General features: G+C 38.0%; 1 protein-coding gene across 2 annotated transcripts; it reads left to right on the top strand.

The window, feature by feature from the left end:
• The first annotated feature begins 83 nt into the window (after positions 1-83).
• On the top strand, positions 84-15,794 carry LOC148116525 (membrane-spanning 4-domains subfamily A member 8-like). 2 transcript variants are annotated; one of them, XM_087881486.1, is made up of 7 exons: positions 84-159; positions 1,300-1,547; positions 2,007-2,138; positions 2,322-2,378; positions 4,832-4,966; positions 9,244-9,357; positions 15,536-15,794. In XM_087881486.1, exons 2-7 carry the CDS (start codon positions 1,332-1,334, stop codon positions 15,647-15,649), a joined length of 768 nt encoding a protein of 255 aa, XP_087737612.1. In that variant the 5' UTR covers positions 84-159; positions 1,300-1,331; the 3' UTR covers positions 15,650-15,794. The 2 variants fall into 2 exon arrangements, with proteins under 2 accessions (XP_087737612.1, XP_087737613.1); XM_087881487.1 differs by lacking the exon at positions 15,536-15,794 and adding an exon at positions 10,202-10,429.
• The last annotated feature ends 1,483 nt before the right edge of the window (positions 15,795-17,277 follow it).

Raw genomic sequence — 17,277 nt, 5'->3', positions numbered from 1 at the left:
TTAAAGGGTCAGTAAAGATGTTTTTTTTTCTAGAGTCCTCGATTAAGGTGAGTAAATCCCTCCTTTTAGTAGGTGGGGGAGCCCCGCCCTCCACTTGTTCCCGTTAAATTGCGTTCGTTTCCCCTGAGGTTTAGGTGTATCTCGTCTTGAGCGGTTCTCGTGAGTAGTTTCTGATTACTTGTTTTAAAAAATGGAATGAATATGTGGCCCATCCCGTGCCTGCCGGTTGTCCCCTGCAGCCATCCACCCGCGGTCTTCTCAGCCACGCAGCCACCGCAGGTCTTCTAGACGGGAGGATCTCAGGGGAGAATTAGCGGACAGGGAAGAGTTTGCAATGAATCTTGCCGGGATAGAAGTGCCCAATAGGCGCAAAGGCGCTGTGTAAAATTACAAGAATTCAACATTCCAAGTTCACCGTTCAAAGGAGGGTGGATGGGTCGATTTTCGCTTAACTTTGACTTCCAATTAATACAGTTTAAAGAGGAAGTAGCGTCCTGTACAAATTCATTCATTCGGGCTATTGGGTCAGAGTTTTAAAAATCCGGAGCGTTATTAGATGTCGGTGGCAGTTGGGATTTTACTGAATCACTTTACTTTTTTCTGGGATTGTCCGGAGTTTTGTTAGTAAGCCCAGGCTAATTGTCCAATTGTGTTCTGATAAGAGACCTCCCCGCATCAGTGAAGTAAAGGTGGGATACAGATCCTGGCTCTTGTGCCCTTCACAGTAACTTGTTCTGTCCCAATTGGTATGACCTTTCTGGAAGATCACGATCAACATGCTCATCCATGCTTGATGCCTTTAGATCCATCTACCAGTAACAGGACAGGAGAGCAAGTAGAATAAAACCTTGCCCAAATGGAAATGCCTTTTAACTGGGGGATCCGAGCTGGTGCTAAGATTAGAAAGAGACCTTTTGCATTCAAAAATGTTATATTGTGTATATTCTGATTAACGTTTTCTCAACTGATGTCCATGGAGATTCACAGTCATCCAGGTCATGGTTGTCCCAAAGGTGATTTTCAAAAGGCATCTGGACTTTCTTGGTTTTTTCCTTGAAAACATTTCACTTCTCAACAAAGAAGCTTCTTTGGTTCTGGTGAACTGTTGGGAAAGGAAGGTTTTTTTTATCCCTGAGAAAGTTGTATGTTTTTACTACTTTGTTCCCTGAACCCTTCTGGCAATTTTCTTCAGTTTTACTGCAGGCAAATATTATCTCATAAAGTGAAATTAAGGAGAAGGACCAGAATTTGCCTCCTTGATGTTAAGACATTAACTTTTCCTCACTTGTTTGTTTGTAGGTAACTTAGCTGTGGCAACACTTCCAGCAAGAATGGCCAGTGAAACCACAGTTGTCACCCCCTCTAATGAAGCAAACATGATCCAAACGGCTGCTGGATTGCCCAGTGTTGCTCCTCAGGCATCTGGAGCAATTCCATATCCTCAGTATGGAGCTCAGCAACTTGGAATTCCCACCAGTGCTCCTCAACAAGTCCCACAAAAGGGTCCTTTGGAGACATTCCTCAAGGCTGAGCCCAAAGTGCTTGGGGTACGCATGCATTGCTATGTGCCTGTTTGAATCCCTTAAGGTTTTAGAGCTATGTAGAGACCTGAGAGCCCCATGTTGAAGTCCTGGAATTTAGCTTGGCTGTTGTCTGGTTCTGGAATATACTCCGGAAACCTCGGTTCTTCCTGGTAGTTCCATTTGTGTTTCTACAAAACATTCTGACTCAGATATGCGTTCTTTTGCTTTAATCTAGAGTAAATGTCCAGTACATAGTGACAACAGTGTCTCAATCTCTCCCTTTTCCCCATTTGGATTTTTCACCATAGGAAACCAGGCCTTGGGTCAACACCTGCACTGCAAGCTTAGAAGCCCCAATCCCTTTGAAGGATTTTTCAAAGATGGATATAAAGTGATGCCTTTCCTGGGGTGCTAACAAATTAGAATGTTTTTCTCAGATTCAGCAAATGAAGTTGTCTCATTTTTTGTGTTTTCCTTCCGCAGGCTGTCCAAATATTGATTGGGCTGATCCACATTGGCTTTGGCGCTGTCTCATTTTCTTCACTCTTTTATCCATTCTTTTTTTTTTTCTCCTTAACTGCACTTGGAGGTTACCCCTTTTGGGGAGGGATATTTGTAAGTATGTGCAAATTTTTGTTGAGTCATGCACCATGGTAGTAATGGCTAATGGATACTTATAAAAGTCTTGTTTGCATTGGAGCCTATCTGGCTTCTCATGAGTGCCAGATTTTTCGGACAATTTTCTCCTTTTATTTCCAGTGGACTACAATCATTTGTTTTTCTTTTTCTTTTCCATAGTTTATTTCTTCTGGATCACTTTGTGTAGCAGCTGCGAACAATTCAAATCGTACTTTGGTGAGAAACTTTTGTATAATTTGAATATCTTTTATGCTGTTTCTTTGTAAGCGCTCAGGACCTTTTATATTGTCTATTGCCTTCAGATAATGCTCAGTCTTAAATCAACATTTCGGAAAGAAAAGCAAACTCAAAAGCTCCCCCTCCCCCAATCTTCTTTCTTTGCTCAACTTTTGCTTCCAAGTCCTGCTTCCATTGAAAGTTCTATGTCAACAGTAGGAAATGTTCAACCATCCAGAATTTGAACCTCCCCTGGTCCCTGTTCTGTTCCAAGTGTTAACAACACAGTTCCCATTTTGCGATGGGCATCTTGCCAAGTTCCCTTCCTGATGTGCAACCTGCAACACTCCAGGTCCTGTCAGTACCATGATGAAAATGAGAAAAGCCTGAGAGAGTCAATGACCATGATGTGGGTGCTTGTTCTACCAGAGCTTCCTTAATTGCTACTAGTAATGGTGAGCCTCAGTGGCACAGTGATTAGAAAGCAGTACTGCAGGCTTCCTGCAATGTGGCAGATTGAATCTCACCAGGCTCAAGGTTGACTCAGCCTTCCATCCTTCTGAGGTGGGTAAAATGAGGACCCAGATTGTTGGGGGCAATAGCCTGTAAACCGTTTAGAGAGGGCTATAAAGCACTGTGAAGCGGTATATGCTGTAAGTCTAAGTGCTATTACTATTGTGAGTTCTGAGCAGAGGTATATTCTTCTTCTTCTTCTTCTTCTTCTTCTTCTTCTTCTTCTTCTTCCTCCTCCTCCTCCTCCTCCTCCTCCTCCTCCTCCTCCTCCTCCTTGACAGAGGGTCCAGTTTCAGAAGTATTGCTACATGAAAGCAACATTAGAAAGAAACCCAGAATGTTAGGAGTAAAAGTATGGAACTAGAGTGATAATCATGGTGGAAATCAAAGGGAGGAGAGAGCTGATGGTAGCCCTCCTACAAAGAGCTTGCTTTCTCTCCTCCCACTCCCCTTGATTTAAAGTGTGTTCATGGCAACATAGAAATGTTTTTGTCCTAATAAAAACAAACCAGGTTTCATATCTATTTTTTGCTTTGTAATTTCTTCTAACCATTTTTGAATTTGACACCAATACTTCCTTGTGATGGGGCACGTCCACACATATGGTAGAATGTTTAGGTGATAAGAACAATTAGGTGATAAGTTGTTTTTATTAGGAATACTGTACCTGAAAATGAATAAAAACCTTCAATACATTATATTGCACATACTTAGTGCAGCAAAAATCACATTTGCAAAAAATTGGAAACCAAAAAATATACTGTCAGACGAAACTGTAATAAGGAAAATTCTAGAATGCGCAGAGATGGATAAAATGACTATGGAGTTGAAAGAGAGAGAGGATTCGGACTATTATGAAATATGAAATAAAATGTACAGTTGGCTCGAAAATAGAAATCAGAACAAGAAATGTTTAACTTAATATTGATGAAACTTAAAGTAACTGAACAACATTAAATAAAGAGAGGTAAATATAAACGAATATAAATGTGTAGATAAGAACAAATGAATATTATAATGTGTGTGTGTATGTATATATATATATATATATATATATATATATATATATATATATATATATATATATATATATATATATATATTTGTTGGAGTAATGTGATTATTCTACTATTGAGTAGTAAATAGAAATGATAGAATAGAGAACTACAAAAGCAAAGTACGTAAGTTGATACGAAATGCTGTAAAATTACCATTAATGTTATGTAATGTTCAATATGTTACGTTTTGACATGTTTTCTTTTTATATATGTGTGATTGTTTTTTGTATTGTTTTAAAATTATTTTAAAAGAAAGAAAGAAAGAAATGTTTTTGTCTTGCAAAGGAACACAGTGTGGATTCAAGAAAAGAAAAATGACCATCTTGATAGAAAAATACTACATTCCTGACAGGGGAGAACTAAAGACAGAGCAATTTTTAAATGTTCAGTATTCTCACTGTTGGCTCCAAGGGTTCTCCATTCCCATCTCTCTGTGTTTTATTTAACATTAACATTTAATGCTTAGAGTATGTCATGTCTTACAATAAATAGTGTGGGATTTCTTTAAGCAAAGTGTTAAGGGATGAAAAAGTTGTACCATTTTTCCTGTCACTTTTAACTACCTGGTCTTCAATGGAGACTGTCATCCAGAAAGAAAAAGAAGGAATTTGACAGTTTTAGAAAACCCTTCGTATGGAGTTGTGGGCTTTGCATTTCCACTGTGGGAAAATGTCTTGTTGCTGCTCTTTGGTACTCATGATCTTAGTGGATGTTGTCTGGTTCCACCACTGACTGGCTATGTGTCATTAACACCCACAGAGAATTTCTTTGTCACTGATTTTACCATAGTTGGGGCTAATTGGTTTTATGCTTTGCATTTAATAAGACTTACGCTGACACTGTAATTGTAATTTCTCTCCTTCTGCTGTATTGCTGTTTCAGGTGAAATCCAGTGTAGGACTGAACATCACAAGTGCCATAATGTCACTTAGTGGTATCATCCTGTATCTATGCGAGCTGATAATCTACAAAACTTTTTTCACATATAACACACTGTATATCACTTACTTTTTACCTGTAAGTAAACCAATCTTGTCTTACATTTTGGCTTCATGTGCAAAATCCAGAAGGAGATTATATATGCAGCTGGGATATCTCAGACCCTTTGACTTTTGTTTGAAAGTTTTTCCTTGAATAAGTCTCAGTCCCAAAGAGATGTGTTCTATTTCATTTGAATTTTTAAAATATACATATGTGTTAAAAAGGGGCAAGCACAGGGGTGAAATGCTCCTGGTTCAGACCGGATCGCCTGATCCAGTAGCAATGGTGGCAGGCGGTTCGGAGAACCGGTAGCAAAATTCTATATAGCATAGAATACAGCTGTACATGTTGAAATCTATACCAGGTTTTCCTGCCACCCCCATGTCCTCATTCCTTTTCTTTGCATTTGCCACCCAATTTTAGAAAACTGAAATTTAGGTATGTTCTGAAGTTCTGTGGACAGTTTAGAACCATACTGATACCTGGGATCAATGGCTTGAATTTTGTAAAGTGCTGTACTTAGCTTTCTTCTAAGAGTTAAACCATAATAGTATCACATCGAGGGTTTTTTCCTTTCCAGCCTGACAGATGATTGGAAAGAAGTTGGGTAAATAAAATATGATATATCTTTATTGATTAGCCTGTAGGCCATATGAAAGCACAAGGTGCAAATACATATCACCAATAAAATCGTATACAAACAAGTTAAAATAAGAGTAAGGTAAAATACAATAGTTATAGGATAAGATACAATATAATTAATACATAAATATATAAAATAGAATAAAATGACATAAAGTTATATTTCGGTGTTACCCTTACAACCTACCCTAATCAGTCCCACGTATGCAGATCTCATCCGAACCATTTTGTTTGAGTACTGTGCTGTGTTAAATGTTATTTTCAGGTTCTGGCTGCACATAATAAGTTGTTTTGATATGGGGATCCGAATGGGTCATTTGTTTGGTATATGGACCAAGGTACCTGTCTCTCACCCCCCTATACAAGCAACAGTCAAATAGGATGTGAGTCAGGTCTTCTACCTCTGCCGCTCCGCAAATGCAGAGATGCTCATTGTACGGTATAGAATGGAATCTCCCATATCTGACCATTGTGTCAAGGTGTTTGAATCTCGCTCGCGTAAATATCTCCCTAAGATGTTTTGGCACTTGTAACTTCAAATAGCTGTCTACTTGAAAAGTATGTTTGTATTTGCTCAGCCATTTCAAGTTACCCAGCTTACTAAAGATAGCTATATCATTTTGTGCTTCTATAGCCTTAATTGTTTGGGCAGCTCTTTTTTTTGAATAGTTCTCCTGTTATGCAAGAGACAAGAAAGCCACAGCTTCTTATAAAATTTGTTAGTTTGGTGATCCAGGAGATTCGTGATTGTAATTTTATTTGCTCTAGTAGACATAACTTGGGGAGTCTATTAGTCTCCATTTCATTGACTTTGCACCAGTTGTTATATGCTCTGATTTTGGATAGTGCCTGAATTGTATGAATTCCCAATTCAGCTCTAACTACTGCAGTAAATGTTCTTGGATCTACACCTAAAATACATCTCAAATGCTGGGACTGTGTTTATTCTGGGACTGTGGTGGAATATGGACCCCAAACCTCTGCTCCATACAAGAGCATAGGGGTAACCTTAGCTTTGTATACTTTAATTAATGGGGCCAGGGACTCTGGGTAACTATGGTTCTTTAGTTTAAGCAGTAAATTCAAACAGGTGTTTGCTCTAAGTGTACTCAGTTGATGATGGCAAGCCCAAAATTCAGTCTTGGAAAAGAAGGTGTTAACCTGTTCAATTGGTTCACCATCTAATTGCCACCTATGTCTCTGATTATGTTTTCTAAACACCATTATTTTTTATTTAGATTTACTAATGATTAGGGGGTAAAGAAAATAGATCTAGCTGCATCCTTATTGAGGAGTAGAAACAATATATCTTAGACTGGCTGAATCTAAATCACATTGCTGCCCTTAACTATACTTTGTTGATGCCAATTTTCCCATGAGATTAGCTTTACCTTATCCTCAGCCCATGAGTAAGATTTACACCTGATGTAAGTCATTATTAGCTCTATTGCTATAAAACTAATCTTTTCCTCTCCTCCTATTCTGAGCCCATCCAACAACAGCCTCAAGGTATGTAAAATCTATTTCCCTTCCCCCATTATCTTGGAGATAAAGTCGGGTGACCAAGAGTAGATATCTTAGGACAGTGGGGAGGCCTATCGATTTTCCTCTTTGGACTAGCCAGCCTCTGTCTTAACTATTTCTTTCTCCTTCTCCCTTCAGCACTTTGTTTCTTGAAGTTTCCTATCCATCCGCTCTCTCCTCCATCATCCCAAAGGTGCTTATTCAAGTTGCAACTGGACTTTGTTTTTCTGTGAAGAAGTTTCACTTCTCATCCAAAAAGCCTCTTCAGCTCTGACTAAATGGTGGCCTCAACAACTCTCTAAAAGGATGGAAATGACCAGCTGTCTGCAAGGAGTATAAATCCTTCCATTCCTCACCATCCAGTCAGAGCTGAAGAAGCTTCTTGGATGAGAAGTGAAACTTCTCCACAGGAAAACAAGAAAGTCCAGTTTCTCTTGAAAAAGCACCTTTGGGACAACCATGACCTTGATGGCTGAGAATCTCACTCTCCCCATTTACTTCTCTCCAGGCACCAAGAAAACAGACCCTCTAAATTTCCTATTGGGAAATGGAGGGCAAGCAAATTACATCTACCATATTTACTTTGACAGTGAGATAGGTAGTATCTACATTTGATAAATAAGCAAAATAAATCTCTTTACAATATTGTTTAATCTCTCTGCCCATCCCTGGCAGAGAAGATGATAGTCTGTTTCAGATCTTCTGTCTTGCAGGATACATCTAATTGTGGCATGAGCTGTCTTCCTCATTTTAGAAGATTAGTAGTGCTTGTGCTATTAGTACCCATTGTCTTTTGATATGTATCTTAAATTTAACTTGAGAGATGCCCAAACTGAAGGTGGAAGAAAGGTACAGCAGATACCCCATTTCTGTTGTAGTACCCTGAGTGATGGATGTTTTCCTTATTGACTGATGATATGCTGAAAATAGATGGCAGCAAAGTCAGAGGAGAAAACCAGTCTGTAACAGGTGGGATTTTTAGAAGGCAGGGCAATAGCATTCAAGAATAAATCAGAACAGGGGCAACAATGGGCAGGAAAGGGACTTGCAACAGGGACTAGGTACTTGATGCCTTCGTTATTTATGGTGTTGACTCAAAGATAAATTATGCACCCCAGTTGATTAGATTCAGGAGAAACCACACATTGAAACAGGGCTCTTCCAAAGCAACCGGTGCAAATCAGAATCTATCTGAATGCTTGTAAGTGGTTCTGGGTTACAGGAACGGAGATGGTATATTTCCCAAATAAGGAAAATGTGCAGGTGCAGAATGAATTAGTTTGCTTTCACTGCTGTGGGTTCTGTCCCTTGTGACTCTTGGGGTAATTTAGGAGAACATACACCCAAAATGTTCTACTGTGTTTAGGTCATCATAACTTGAATAAGAATAAGAATGGTTACCATTCAAACTTTCAGTGGCACTCAAAGCTATGACCGCTCCTTGCATTTATGACCATTGCAGCGTCCCCAGAGTCACATAATCAAAATTGGGGGGGGGGTTGCTACTAGCAATTTATTTAGGACAGTTGCAACATCCCCTTTGCGACTTTCTCAGCCAGCTTCTGATCAGCAAAGACAGTGGGGGTGGGAAATTCACTTAACAACTATATGAGTCTCTTAACTGTAGTGATTTGCTTATCACTCTTTGCTCTTTCCGCCGTGGCCTGAAAACATGGCTATTTCACCTGGCCACCCTGGACTGATGGGGGTTTTAAAAAGAATTTTAACTGGGTTTTATTGAATTTCTGTTAATTTTAACCTGGATTTTTGTTTTAATGGTTTTGTTTGCTTTGTTTTAATTGTTGTGAGCCGCCCTGAGTCCATTGGAAATAGGGCGGAATACAAGTTCCATTAATAAATAAATAAATAAAATCAACAGTGGCAGAAAAGGTAAAATTACACATGACTCACTTTATAACCTCCTTGCTTAACAATGAAAATTCTGGTCCCAATTGTGGTTGTAAGTTGAGGGTTACCTGTACAGTCTCTGTTTTTCCCAATACACTTGTTCCTCCCAGTGTTTCCCAAGGGAGCAGCTGGGAGTCCCTTTTAACGGTGTAGCACTTTAAATAAAATAAAATACATACCACTACCTTATTTTCTTAGCAAATTACAACTATCTTTCCATTTGTCTTTCTACTCTAAAGAATATCAGTTATGGCCTTTCCTGTGTGCTGCTCTTGTTCAGCCTGCTGGAGTTTTGCATCGCTGTTTCCCTGGCTCACTTCGGGTGCCAGGCAACTTGCTGTAGTGCTGACCAGGTAAATATTTGATACTCTGATAATAGCTTTAGCATCATTGCATAGCATTCTCACTGTTAAGGAATGTAAAGAATATTGTCTATTTTTCTTCTTTATATTTACACTCTACCTAACCTCACCTTTTGCTTTTGTTTCTTTGCTATTACCCTGAACGATAGGTAAGATTGGTTACTCAGGTTACCCAGTAATATTTATAACTAGGAGAGGCTTGAATTTTGATCAAAAACCCAGTGCTTAATGGCTTCTGCATATGGACAATTAGATGACGCATTTTTTCCCCAGCTTCTGTTTTGTTAGAGAATGAATGTCATGAATACAACACACCTTGTATTGTCCCTTTATAATTCAGTGATGCAGAAATTCATGTCCTCATTTAAGAGGGCTAAGTTCTAAATGCATATATTTACTTTAGTAGTGTGACTATATTTATTTATTTATTTATTTATTTATTTATTTATTTATTAATTATTTATTTTTTTATTTGTCATATTTCTATGCCGCCCACTCTCTGAGGACTCTGGGCGGCTTACACCAAAGACAGTATACTAAATAGCATATTGCCCCCTAACAATCTGGGTCCTCATTTTACCCACCTCGAAAGGATGGAAGGCTGAGTCAACCTTGAGCTGGTGAGATTTGATCCACTGATCTGCTGAACTAGCAGTCAGGTGAAGTAGCTGCAGTACTGCACTCTAACCACTGCACCACCTCGGCTCTTTACATTAATGTAAAGGTTCTGTCACTTGATCACATTTTTCCAAAATTCTATCATTTTTTGGAAAAAAAAGAGGGTTTTTTCGTTTTTTAAAAAATGGTGCTCTCTAGTTTGGTTGCTTTCTTGCAGATGTTTCATTACTCAAATTAGGTAACATCATCAGTGCAATGCCTATGGAGATTCTCAGTCATCCAGGTCCTGGTTGTCCCAAAGGAGCTGAAGAAGCTTCTTGAATGAGAATGAAATGTCTTCAAAGAAAAACCAGAACGTCCAGTTGCCTCTTGAAAAAACACCATTAGATCATCAGCGCCACTTTATTATTTGGATAATAAAACATCTGCAAAAAAACAACCCTGAGCTACAAATATTCTCCTTTATCAGTACCTGTATCAGGTCACAGCACTGTCATTTGAAGCCATTTCAGAAATTAAAAAAATAACCCCCCCCCCCGGAGGGAAATGCATCTTCTTCAGGCCTTTAAATAGTTAAAATAAGTTAATAATCTGATAGCTTTTGTGAATAAATCATGAGAATATTATTTATTTATTTGCTCCTCAATTAAGCTGGAGCCTTGGAGGTTTACAACAATACAGTAGTATACAAATACAGAACATAAAATATAAGCAATATATAACTGGAATAAAAAATAACAAAATAAAATCAGTCCCCAAAGGTCCTCAGGAGAAGCCAGTTCAGTTCTCTTACCACTTTCTAGAGGACCATCCCAGTTGGTACCATCTTTCAGAAGATCATCTACTCCATACAGAGAACACTGATTGGGTGGATGAGGGTCTTCCTCTCACACCTCTTGGTAGGTAGGTGGGAGATCCTGAGCAGATATTCTCTGAATGTGTGGATAAAACTGGCAAATTTGATCAGGAAAGGATACTTTAATTGTCCAGGCCCTAAACCATTTGCATGTTAATATATAGATTTAAAGAATTCTCTATCAGGACTGTTAAGGATATTGTTGTTGTGTTACCAACTAGCAGAGTAGATGCACAGAGAAACGTTGCTGAGAGCAATGAATAAGAGATACGCAAACTGGTTTATCAAAAGTTTACTTTATAGTGAAAAAACAGTCTCATAGTCTTTAAACAAATTCCAAGTCTTTGCCAGTTAAATCAGTCCAGTAGTTACAGATATCTTCTTACCAAACAAACAGTAGTTGGTAGAATAACAAACTCACTCTGGTTCACAAACCACGATGGTAGCAGATCCATCCAACGATGATAGCACAATGATAGCAACTCCTCACACAATGGTAGCATATCATAAGCTCCACACACAATGGTAGCATATCATCAACTGCAGACTTTACAGTACCTTTCTTAAATACGTTTACAACCAGTAATTATCTAATTACAGCATGACTCAGCATTACAATGAATCAGCAGGAAAACTTTAAAGTCACATAATACATATTCAGATTAAAGTTACAGTACACATATATTGCCTGAACAACTTGTTAGGCTCAAACCATATCCTAACATTCTCCCCTTTGGACAGGTCAATATATACAGTTTAGATTCTTAATCCATAGCTTTCACAACACATTTTATGTTTTATAGCACCTTACGCTTTGGTAAAATTATCAGCAATATTGGCTTCCGACATACAATATTCTAACTTAACCATGTTGCTTTGAATACACTGTCGAACATTCAGATACCTAATGTCAGTATACTTAGATCTAGTTTTAACTGCTAAATTTGTTGCCATTTTTATAGCAGCTTGGTTGTCCTCATGTATTACAATTGGATAATCCATCTTTAAACCAATATCCATCATTAATTGCTTGTAATAAATCAAATCTGTACAAACTAGTGACAAACATGAGAATTCTGCCTCCATCGTCGATAGGCTAATATGTTTTTGACGAATTGATTTCCAGCCAATCAAACAATTGTCTAACATGATAGCTATACCCGATGTGGACTTTCTGGTGGTCACATCAGTAACAAAACTGGCATCAGCATATGCACTCAATACTAAATCATTGTTAGGTTCTAGATACAATGCATAATGCATCGTCATTTTCAGATATCTTAATATACGCTTTGTGGCCTACAAATGCCTATCAGTTGGCTCTGCATTTTATCTCGCTAATTGGTTTACTCCAAATGAAATATCAGGTCTTGACCAATTGCTTATATAAGATAAACTACCTATAAGAGACTGGTAGATCTCCTTACTAAATTTAGGACTTTGGATTTCACCTTGTTGAAAATCCTCTGCCATAGGCGTTTTAGCTGGCTTACATAGTTCCATGCCGTAACGTTTTAGCATTTGGCTTATTTTGCTAGATTGAGATATTTTATAACCTCTAGCTGTTTGATTGATATCTAAACCCAAATAATGCCTAATATTTCCTAAATTTCTGATCTTAAATTTGGTTTGTAACTGTTTAACAATATCTATGGCTTCTTTGTCAGTTTTGGTTATTATGGCTATGTCATCTGTAAACAATAACAAAAATGATACTATGCCATTATTTTCTCTTTTCCGCTACACCTTCATGAAAACCGATCTTATTTAGCTCTTTAACTATACATTGGTTCCACTCAAACCCTGATTGTCTCAAACCATAAAGGCTTTTATTTAACTTCCAACAATCAATGTGGTTTTGTGTTTCAACTCCTAAAGGCTTCCTCATATAGATGGTGTGTCTCAATGGAGCATGCAAATATGCTGTCTCTACATCTATATGGTTAATACTATATTTATGCTTAGCCGCCCACACTAGCATTGTCCTTAAAGTACTAGCACGTAGTACTAGCACTATGAGCAAAAACCTCATCGAAATCCTTTTCAGTCTGAGAAAAACCTTGAGCTACAAGACGAGCTTTATGGGTTACTGTCCCATCTATGCTTTTCTTAATTTTGTAAACCCATCTACAACCTATTAATTGTTCACCAGGTGGCAATTTCACAGTTATGTAAACACCTAACTTAGTTAAAGAATTAATTTCCTTACTCATTGCCTCCTTCCAAGCATTCTGCTCCTTTTCAGGATAAAGCCTTATATCCTCATAACTTGAAGGTTCAATGTTAACCTGGCAAACTACGGTTGCTTTGTATCGATCAGGTGGATGCCTTTCCCTAGTAGATCTCCTAGGTAAAAGAGGACTTACAGCAGATGGTTCATCTGACTCCTCCCCTAAAACTACCTCCTCTAAACCTACTTCCTGTTCTTCATCCTTGATAGAGAATTTTACATCATCTAAATCCTCAGGAATATCATCAGGAATATGATGCTCTACACTAACAGTATTGTTATCATGTCTATAATCTGCACACTCTAGTTTATCCCATCCTTCGTGCTCTAGAAATTTAGCACTTGCACTACAATAAACACTAGTAGTTCCCTGTGCCCAAAATCTAAAAGATCTATGATTTGATTCATAGCCAACGAAAAACATTTTTCTGGCTCTCTGTTGATCCTTTCTCCTTAAACTAGATGGAATATGTACCCAAGCTGGGGCTCCAAATGTGTGTAAGTAACCAAGATTTGGTTTCCTCCCATGCCATAAGGTGAATGGTATTTCTCCTGTAGAGGAATGAACCACGTTGTTTAACACATGGTTAGCACACATAACAGCCTCACCCCATAACTTTTCAGGCAAATCAGAATCTGCCATCATAGTTCTAGTCATGGCTTGTAATGTTTGACCTCTTCTCTGATATACGAATTGTGCTGTGGTCTGTACGGCGCAGACCGTTTATGCTGGATCCCTGCATCCTGCAAAAACTTTTCCAATTTTTGGTTGGTAAATTCTGTACTATTATCAGTCACTAAGCATTTAACCTTAAATTTCTGTTTCCTTTCCACAAAATGCAGCCAGTTGTTAATATGCTGGAATGTTTCACTTTTTGTTTTCATAAGATAACAGAATCCGTATCTTGAATAATGGTCTACTATGCTCAGAATATAGCAGGCACCTCCTATGCTAGGTTTTTTGGGTCCAATTAGGTCTACAAACACTACCTCTAATGGATTTTTGGTTTTAAAACCATTAACACGGTTTGCTGGTGTTACCCTACTTTTTTGCTGACTACAGGCATTGCAATTCAGATATTTACTACATGCTTGTAGTTTTATCCCTTCAGATAACTGAACTGTTTTCTTTAACGTTCTGAAATTTAAATGCCCAAGTCTCCGGTGTAACAGATGAATACATTCATCATGTGGTTTAACATTCTTATAAACAGACTTAGATTTAGCCATCAATACTGGGTTATCCCTGTCAACAACCCAACAATCCTGGTTAACATCAGTAGTTGAACTGAATATACCTAAATTACAACCCTTCTTGGGTCTAGTATTGTACTTAACAGATATTTTCTTATTCTTACAATACTTAGCTATATGCCCTTTAGCCTCACAAGCAAAACAACGTTTTACAAAATAGGCAGTTGAATACATTTTTTCTTCTTTTGGTTGTTGCACTCTCAACTGATCCCTTTCTTGTCTTCTTTTGGATTCTTCCAATAACCTACCGGTTATGCCAGCCAATGTCAGTTCATCTCTGGACAAAACCTTTAACGAAGAAACATAGTTGTCATAACTATCGTTCAAGGAAGAAAGAATTATATAAACTTGTTGTAGTTCTGAAAAAATAAGTTCTTTTTCATGCAGCTCCTGGAAAATTCTGATCATGGATTCCAAATGAGCCATCATATCTCCACCTTTAAGAAGATGTTGTTTAAATAATCTCCATGTGAGATAGATATGAGCACCCACAGAGTCACAAACATATAGTCTCTTCAACTTGGTCCAACACCTAGCAGCAGACTCTTCGCCACGAATATGGACAAGCTGCTGGTCACCCAGTGTTAGTCCAATAATGCAAAGAGCTCGTTCATTGTCTCTGTTAAACTTTGCTAATTTCTTCGCATCTTCCTCATCAGCAGGATTCCATGCTGTTACATCCGGTGGATTATTAACTATATCCCACAGTCCTTCTCTACACAAAAGTAGATTACGTTTTGCAGACCAGGATACATAGTTTGTTCCATCCAGCCGCGTTATCATGGAAAAATTTGCTGCTTGTTCTAGTGCCATCTTCACTTGGATTGTTTATATCACAAACACAGTTTGTACTATTCACATTAACTCTCAGTTTTAGCTTTTAACAATCCTTGTTAGTTATGGTTGGCTCTGGGCCCATAACCAGTGTTAAGGATATTGTTATTGTGTTACCAACCAGCAGAGTAGATACACAGAGAAACGTTGCTGAGAGCAATGAATAAGAGATATGTAAACTTTTGATAAACCAGTTTGGTTTATCAAATAACAATAATATCCTTAACAAGGACTTTGAGCTATCAAGGATTTCAACCTGTTAGGACACTGCTAGCATTGCAATTAAAAACACACAACTGGAGAATCTATTCCTCCTACCTAGAGTAACAGATACTTAACTGAGTACTTTTTGTGTTCACTATTCTTTTCTGTTATAGCCAACCATGGTTTTTGTGCCTTACCAAATCATCAGAGGTGGAGCAGTCGCAGCTGAACCAAATCCTCCTCCTCCACCACCGACTTATGATAACGTGGTTACCAAATCTCAGTAAAACAAGAAGGAAATATGAGAATTGTTGGCAAAAGAGATTTCAGAAGAAGCAATGCATTTCATATTACTTTACTTTGTGCTCCAGATTGCTTGTTTCTTCAGTTATAGCCTTTAATCACCTCATTAAATAGTGGCAAGTTTTAAAAGTTCTTCTGTTTTACTTAATAGTTATAACACTTCCCTAGAAGCAAGAAATTGTGCTGCAAATCATCAGCATATTTATGCGGAAGTACTGTACACTCCTTACAGTGGATGATGGTGGCTGTTTATTTTGTTCATACTCTAGATGATGTTTGGTTGTTTTTTGTGTGTGTGACAAATATGGAATTAAGTAGGAGGTCTGATGCTACAGAAAAGAAAAACAGCTACCAACATTAACGCACAAATTATTAATAAAATATATCATTGACACAATACAGATAGTTCTCAACTTACAACTGCAATTTGGACTAGAACGTCCATTGCTACCATGTTTTCCCGAAAATAAGACCCTGTCTTATATTTTTTTGAACCCTGAAATAAACGCTCGGCCTTATTGCCATGCCCTCAAAAGCCCAAATGGGCTTATTATCAGGGGATGTCTTATTTTGGGGAAAACAGGGTAAATGAGGCAGTATAAGTGAATTGTGCCATTTTTACCACTGTTGTTAAGTGAATTATTCTGGTTGTTAAGTGACTCACATGGTGCTTAAGTGAATCTGATTTCCCACACTTTAAAATCCAGCTGGGAAAGTCACAAATAGCAATTAGTGGCATACCAGAACTGTCATACATTCATGCTGGTTGCCAAGCATCTTGAGTTTTGATCCCATGACCATGGGGAGGCTGCTACCTGTGAGGAATGGTTACAAGTCACTTTTTTCAGTTCTGTTGTAACTTTGAATGGTCATTAAATGACAAGTTGTAACTTGAGAACTACCTGTACTAGCATTTGTATAATCACTGTGATCACAAAACAGATTAGAAGAAGTTTGTATATAACTAAAATATTCCATATTGTTAGGGTAAAAAAGCCACATTTTTTTTTTTATTGTTCTCCCACCTCCAACAGGGGAAGTGATAAGCACATTCATTATCTGCATCCTGGAAGATTTCACAATTGTGTAAACATGCAATTCCAAAATCAAAGCCATTCCTACTTTTAGGGAGGGTATACTGGGGGGGGGGCAATTATGGCCCATTTATGACAGGTGAACTTCAGCTCTCAGAGTTCCTGAGCCAGCATGACTGACTCAGGAACGTAGAGAAGATTCATTGCTTCCTTGTCCATAATTACACGGTGAAAAGTTTGATTCCTGCAATGATTCTATAGGTGTACAAAATGTACATTAGCACAGTTTTTGAGGTTTGAGTTAATAGGCAGTATCCTGCATATAATGTAGCTCAGTTGAAATGATGTCACTCTTACATCTTTTCTTTGATGAATCTGCATACAGATGAGAAGTTGAACAACTAGCCTTGTGGTGCCTCCGGAACAATTTTGAACTGAACACACTCATAATTGTAGAAATGATAACAGATTTTAGAAAAAGTCCTCCTATCACCTCTTACAATACTAGACAACATAGTATCAACAGTAGAAACCTTCTATTTCCTAGGTTCTATAGTATCTCAAGACTTAAAATGGAC

This window comes from Pantherophis guttatus, chromosome 1 (genome assembly GCF_059756535.1).
Source record: "Pantherophis guttatus breed Tessera chromosome 1, ASM5975653v1, whole genome shotgun sequence".
Classification (NCBI taxonomy): Eukaryota; Metazoa; Chordata; class Lepidosauria; order Squamata; family Colubridae; genus Pantherophis; species Pantherophis guttatus.
This window is presented reverse-complemented; position numbering and strand designations above follow the sequence as displayed.

What these genes read in the sequence shown, in the direction of transcription:
- LOC148116525 (XM_087881486.1), top strand. Translation starts at nt 1,332, where the DNA reads ATGGCCAGTGAAACCACAGTTGTCACCCCCTCTAATGAAGCAAACATG. An exon ending in CTGAGCCCAAAGTGCTTGGG is followed by an intron (nt 1,548 to 2,006) that starts GTACGCATGCAT and finishes TTCCTTCCGCAG; the next exon opens with GCTGTCCAAATATTGATTGG. An exon ending in CCTTTTGGGGAGGGATATTT is followed by an intron (nt 2,139 to 2,321) that starts GTAAGTATGTGC and finishes TCTTTTCCATAG; the next exon opens with TTTATTTCTTCTGGATCACT.